This window comes from Morus notabilis, unplaced genomic scaffold (assembly GCF_000414095.1).
Source record: "Morus notabilis unplaced genomic scaffold, ASM41409v2 Scaffold1436, whole genome shotgun sequence".
In the NCBI taxonomy this organism is placed as follows: Eukaryota; Viridiplantae; Streptophyta; class Magnoliopsida; order Rosales; family Moraceae; genus Morus; species Morus notabilis.
This window is the reverse complement of record NW_010361010.1, coordinates 364,254-371,617: the sequence shown is the minus strand read 5'-3', so window position 1 is coordinate 371,617 and position 7,364 is coordinate 364,254. Positions and strand designations below refer to the sequence as shown.

Here is a 7,364-nt window from a genome sequence, read left to right as displayed (position 1 = left end):
AAGCTAGCGGATTATACTACAAATTTCCTTTTGCAATAACCAAGGCTAGAGCTTAGAAGTATTCTTCTCTCCTTAAAAAAATGGGTATTTAGCGCTTTTCTCCCCTAAACTTTGGTAAATTGGTGTAAAATTTAGCAAATTAGTACCTGAATTTAATAAAGAGTACATATAAGTCGTTGAGGTTGTTAACATTTAAATGAAACACCCTCATACACGTTATGTTAGCTCGTTTGAATGGCAAATATTAGAATCTTAAGTAACGACATGCTCAAGAGTCTGTTCAAATTTTAATGGTTTTATAATTTTCAGAGACACCTGCAACACTTTATTAAGGGTGCATTTGGTAGATGGATCCAGAATCATAATTTTATATCCTAGTTCAGAATCAGTGTTTGTTTACAGTGATTCTGAATTATGATTCAGAATCATGATTCAGAATCAGTGTTTGGTTTGGATTATTTTGAATCATTATTCAGAATCTGATGTGATGTTTTAAACTAGCTCAAATCATGATTCTAAAACCACCCCCTCTTGATTCAAGGTGATTCAAACTCCTGATTCTGAATCATGATTTCAGAATCATGAATCATGGTTTTGATTCAAAAATCATGATTAGAATCATTATAGTTTAAATCCTTATATCAAACGAACCCTAAGTAGTCATTCGTCAAAATTAAAAGTTAATGAGATAATGTGTCGATCCATGTAAAATTCAGGGAGTAAAAGCGTCAAATAGCCTTAAAATGTTCAGGACAGGAATCAAATGAGTGCCAAGCAAAAGAGCAATAGTTCTTGTGTAATCTTGTTTTGGATTATTTCATGTGTGTATTTCTTTTTTTTTTTTTTTTTGTCGCTTTTCTCTGTTTTCACAGGAGAATCTCCAATATGTAAGGAACAAGAAAAGCCTGTGATGTTTTAATCTAAGCAGTTTTTGCTCACGTCAGAGAAAAATTATCATGTTCTCTTCTTTATAGTTTATACCTTCTCAGGTGCAGAAAATAATAGTAAATTACAATCGTAGTATATTTTATCAAGACACAGAAGAAGTTAAAAGACAGAACCAAACTTTTCTTGAAGCATTTGAGAAAGCACCATGGTGTGAACTGGATTATTCACTTGGCTTTCACTTTTGCACTGCAAAATGCAAAACCCAACTGTAATGTTGCCTTTACTTTTTCCCGGAGCCCAATTGTAATTGGACACTTTTTTTAATTGAAATGATATTGTGTTGATTTATGGATTCAGAATTATAATTCAGAATTATTTTCAGTTTACGTGTGTTTTTTATGAGAGAAAATAATGTAACGAATCACGAACTATGATTCAAATTAGGACACGAATCTACCAACTAAACGCATATAAAAAAAACTCTAAATTGTACAAGACTAGTAAATTTTTAAAATTAAATTAAATAAATAGTAAATTTTAAAATTATTTGAAATAAATAATAATTTACCGTGTAAATTTTTATTTACGAGTGGTAATAAAATAATTTACGTAGTAAAAATTCTTTATTTACGTAGGAAAAAATATTTTTATCAGTTGTAATAAGAAACTGTACGTGAAAAAAATTTACTAGTCTAATAATTTACGTAGTAAAAATTCTTTATTTACGTAGGAAAAAATATTTTTGTCAGTTGTAATAAGAAACTTTACGTGAAAAAAATTTACTAGTCGTAAATGAAACATTTACGCGGTAAACTGTTATTTACTTAAATAGTTTTATAATCAGAAACTGTGGCAAATAGCATATTTTTTATATTAAATTAAGTAAATAGCATATTTTAAAATCATTTGAAGTAAATTACAGTTTACCGTGTAAATGTTTGATTTATGAGTGGTAAAAAATAATTTAGTGGTAAAAGTTCTTTAGTAACGTAAAAAAAATCATTTTATCAGTTGTAAAAAAAAATTACACGGAAAACTAGTCTAAATGAAACATTTATACAGTAAATGTTATTTGCTTCATATAGTTTTAAAATATGCTATTTACTTTCTTTAGTTTCATAGATCTGCTATTTACTACGTTCTCTCTTATTTCTTCTTCCAAAAAGTATCTGTTTGTGTGTGTGAGAGAGAGAGAGAGGGGATTATTTGCACAAAGTCTTCAGAACTCTTACTTGATTTAAAAAAAAGAAAAAGAATAACAACAGAATAAACTTTACTTCTTAATTTTATCCAAACTTTAAGAATTGGCCCCCTAAAAAAAATATAAGTACGCAACATAACCAAGATTGACATCACAATTCCTAAAAGTATGTTCTCCTCTACCAAATTAGTCTGTTTCTCATTGGCCTTTCTTTCTCTTCTCTTTACAATTGAGGCCTATGACTCTTGTACTGACCAATTCCACGACCTTACCCTTAAAAGAAACCTTAAAAATTGCAAGAAATTAGCCACTCTAGGAGCTGAATTTGGCTGGAATCATCACATTGAAAGCCAAAACAAAAGCATCCTAGTCGACATCTTATTCGGTGTTCCCCAGGACGCCGGTATCAAATGGATTGCATGGGGAGTCAACCCCGGAAATAGACCACAAATGGTCGGAACCAGGGCCATCATAGGCATTGTACAAAACAACGGTACATTATCAGTCAACAAATACAATGTCACAACCCACACAAAGCTTGGCTGTGAGCTCCTACCTTCGAAAATCGAAATTGACGTCCGCAACTTGACAGGTGAAACCTCGAATTCTAGTGGATACATAACATTCTCCGCGAGGCTTGATCTTGACCCTAGCGTTTACAACGTCGAGATGCTGAACCATGTGTGGCAAGTTGGCTATGATGCTGACCAAGAAGCTTTGGAGCCTAAAATGCACCCTCCAAATCTTCAGAATTTCGACAGCACCGAGACCATAAACATGACGGTCGGGGAGGGTCGTAGCATTGGACATCACCACCGTCACCTTAGAATGGTAAGTTAGCCTCTCACTGCTATGCTTATTTAGTTATTGAAACATACAAATGTTTGGTACTACTAAAATTGAGCATTGTAACAAATACTTTTTTTTTCCCTTACTTGGAGTTGGAGGAGCTTTTTAAGAGGTCCATTAGTTTCCTAAATCATTAGATGTTCTTGCAATTCTTTTCTTTGCAGTTATGCAATCTCTTAGATGCCAATCTTTCCTTTTGAATTTTTTTTTTTGCATAGTTCAAATACTTACCAGTTATGCAATCTCTTAGATGCCAATCTTTCCTTTTGAATTTTTTTTTTGCATAGTTCAAACACTTAACTCACAGCCACCAAAAGCTAATCCTGGCCATTGAGAACCCACCATTTTGTATAGTATGATAATTTTATGTTTTCAAACGTAAACTTTTAATATTCTATGTGAGAAAGTTTTGATCAAGAAAGAGAAAGAAATACCCTATCCTTGGCCCTCAAAGTTACCATTAGGGTGATATATTTTCAAAAGTTACTTGAAACATAAAGGGTTCAACTCATCCTTAGTGCCCAAATTATAGGTCAAATTCAATTTTGGTCTATAATTTTTAAAACATCTTAGAATTAATCCCCGACCTACCAAATTGACCCAAAATAGTTCTTTTGTTCATCCAATTGTTAAAATCTCAACCAAAAAGGTAAGGCTATCTCTTTAAGTCGTATCCTAACATATAAATTTGTAAAACTAACTCTCACTAAATCACGTATGGTCCTCACATGTTTTTTCCGGAGAAATATTAACAAAGCAGATAGACAAAAAGATTAATTTGGAAGAATTTCATAGAACGTAGACTCATTCTCAGCCTTCGTTTGTTTCATAAGTTCGAACTACTGTTCAAACTTTTTTGCTATAGTATTTTCCGTTACAAAATTTAAACTTCTACTTAAACTTTTCTATTAAAACCTATGTTTTAAATGTTAAGGAGTAAATTATAGTTTGGGACTAAAAATGAGGTTAAATATATAGCATTATTGGCGATGGTCTTAGTCATCGCTTCACATATTAGGCTTTTGATAAATCCTAACCGTTGATCATTCGTTTTGGTTTTTGTATAATGAAATTCAGGTGCATGGGATTGTGAACATTGTGGGGTGGGGAACGCTCTTGCCCATTGGGGTGATTCTAGCGAGATATTTTAGGAGTTTCCCGGTGAAATTGGAGAGGTGGTTTTGTCTTCATGTTGGCTGCCAGATTGTTGGCTACGTACTTGGCACCACCGGTTGGGCCATTGGCCTTTGGCTCGGACGTACTTCTAAGCACTACAACTTTCACACCCATCGCCTCCTTGCTATCTTCATCTTCACATTTACCACTTTGCAGGTAAATTAACCACACAAATCCTTAATGTTATTGTATTGAGCACTCCTATTCATCTCAACGGGTAAAAATCCCGTTGCTCACACGAGGTAGGTCTTGTTAGATGAGTAGATCGGACCCAACTTAGTAGGAGTCGTTCTTTTGTGAGTAGCGAGATTCTATTCTCGTGAAGATAAAAACCATTTTTATATTATATTTGCACACTTCTAAATTCCAAACGAATTCCACACGTGAATTTTAGGTCATATTTGGAATTGATCTCATTTTTATTTTTCACGTTTTTTGAGAAAGAAAAAATGAAAACGTTTTCAAAACGGCATTTGGCGTAATAAAGATAAAAAATAGAAATGAAAATGATTTTTTGATTTAGTGTAAAATGAGAGAGAAATGTTGTTTTTTATTTTTTATTTTTGTTTTCTCTTCTCTCGAGCAGAGAGAGAAAGAAAGACATTAATGGGTTTTTTATACTGAAAATAATTTCTTAATAAAACTACCAAACACATTTTTAAAAATGATTTCTGTCTGAGATTGAAAACGTTTTCATTTTCATTTTCATACAAAAAAAAAAAAAAAAATCATTTTAGAACGAATTTCAAACGTACCCTTAATATTTCTATAATTGTATGCCTCTAACTGCCTATCAAGTTTCGTTGTGTATCCATGGAAATAAGGCAAATATTTTTCAACCAATAAACTCACAATATGTAGGTCTCAAAATTGACATGTGAATTTCTAATTGGGTAAATAAAGAACATCAATGATATCCATTAATAATTGGCACATAACACCGAATTAAACAAACAAAATACTCATCACTATTGTGATGCAACTATTCTATATTTCATATAGTATAAAAACTACTACATTTTGCATAATGGTATAGAATAAATCATTATTTTTACTTTGAGCGTTGTTATAAGTCATCGCTAAGTCCGATTCGTGTGTCTCACAACAGATGACTATGGCCAAATTTGTCTCTAATTACGGAGACAAAATTTACTCAACTAGTGATCTCAATTCTCATAGCAATTTTGTGTGCACAAGAAAAAATTTGGTATATTCTCCAAGTATTTTTATTTCTTAAAAAAAAATTTAGCAAGCACTCAAGCACACTTGTGATATTCAATATTAATATTATACTACAAACACTTGTTATGAAAATTATGATATGGTTTTTATGTTATGTTAGATGTTGGCATTGAGATTGAGGCCAAAACAACATGATGATTACCGAAAGTACTGGGACATGTATCATCATTTTCTAGGGTATGCCCTATTGGCTGTGATAGCAGTGAACGTGTTCCATGGGATTGGCATTATGAAGCCCAACAACACCTGGAAATGGGCTTATATTGGGATCCTAGGAGTTTTGGGCTTGATTACTTTGGTATTGGAGATCTTCACTTGGGCCAAGTTCTTCAGCATGGATAAGAAGGATACGAAGGATAAGAAAGAAGCTCCAGACACTCAGAACCAGCCCACCTAGGCTCAGTCTCAAGCCGAGAACCAGAAAAAACGTAAACTCCAACTTATGAAATGAACCGTGCATGAGAGTTGATTGACCTTTGTTATTGTGAGTCCTTTTTTTTTTTTTTTTTGTTCTTCCTCCATTTTGGTTGTAGGGGAAAAAAATAAATAAATAAAATAAGAGCTTTCCTCTAATGTATTGGTGTACCAAATTGATGGAAACAAATATACTTGATTTTTGCCTTTACATTCTTACTTTTTTTTTTAATTAAGTGAGGAATAACACAAAAAAAAAAAAAAAAAAGTGTTGGCAGTAACCATATTGTATTTAGTTTGCTACAAGTTGTGTTCATAGGCAAATTTTTGGCCTAGCCAAACATTTTGGGGTAAAAAATCTAGCCACCAATGATCGTGAGGGTGAGAAATGTTAGCGTCACTTTCTGCATTTATTGTTTAATATGCGAGCTCTACTAAGATGATATATTATTATTTAAACAGATTATGAGATAATGGAATGAACATGACAAATAATAAATATTGAAAGTGACAAAAAGAGTGACAAAAATACATATTTTTCTTTAAAGATACTTGTACATGACACTATTAGTGAAATATAGAGGAATGTGACTTCATTGGGGGAAGATTTATGCCAATTTTTAAGCACTATGAGATTTTTATCATTACATATTAGCTTAAAAGGGCATAATTCTAAGAGAATGACACAAAATGAGGAAGTTAAGAGAGGCATGTTTTCACAATATTCTCAAATAAAATTACGTATATTTTAAAACATACATGTAGGCATGAGCTCGGTAATTACAACTTTTGAATTGTCATTATGCATGTAACGGTTGTGTAAATAAATCTTCTATTTGGGTTGACAAAACTAACACTACAAGCACGGTGACTTAGAGGAATAACACGTTTTATTGTATGCGGTAAGTATTGTCGACTTGAGGCGTTGATAATATAATTATTTTGACAAAAAATAAAAAAGGACTCAAAGTGTCGAGATGATATTTTCTTAAATGACAAGGTAACCAATGATATTTCATGAACATTTAGGTATAAATTATTTCAGTTGCTTCATAATGTTTTTTGCCAACAAAAACTTTCTTAACCTTAACTATTTTTGTTCACCCTAAAAAAAAAGTTTTTTTGAAAAAAAAAAAAAAAACTCAACTATTTCCAATTCCAAAGGAGAACAAAAAAAAAAGATTATTATCACTTATGCCCTTTAAACTTTAAGTTTAATGTCAGTTTACTCCTAAACTTTAAATTATTTTCACTTAACATTTTTTGTTGTAATTTTTGTTAAAATAAATAGAAAAAAGAGAATAACGCAGTCAGACAGTATTTCTATTTATATTTCTATTAAAAAAACATGTAAAAACTATATGAATACACTTAACATCCTTATTTTCCATCTAATTTTAACAAAAATTACAATAAAATAAGTTAATTGAAAAAAAATTAAACTTCAGAGGGTAAACTAAGAAGGACCTTAAAATTGAGGGATACTAACGAGAATAATAATTAAAAAAGCATCTTGCAAGCTTCAACCTCAAACTCGCATACTTGATTTTACCACCATACCCTTTACAAGAAGAAGAGAGAATAAAATGAAAAA

The 7,364-nt window shown here is 31.7% G+C and overlaps 1 protein-coding gene across 1 annotated transcript; it reads left to right on the top strand.

Moving 5' to 3' along the window:
• Positions 1 to 2,257: 2,257 nt before the first annotated feature.
• LOC21395693 (cytochrome b561 and DOMON domain-containing protein At4g12980) lies at positions 2,258 to 5,835 on the top strand. Its single transcript, XM_010097823.2, has 3 exons — positions 2,258 to 2,920; positions 4,016 to 4,270; positions 5,457 to 5,835. The coding sequence occupies exons 1-3, from the start codon at positions 2,258 to 2,260 to the stop codon at positions 5,751 to 5,753; spliced, it is 1,215 nt and encodes a 404-aa protein (XP_010096125.1). The 3' UTR covers positions 5,754 to 5,835.
• Positions 5,836 to 7,364: the final 1,529 nt, after the last annotated feature.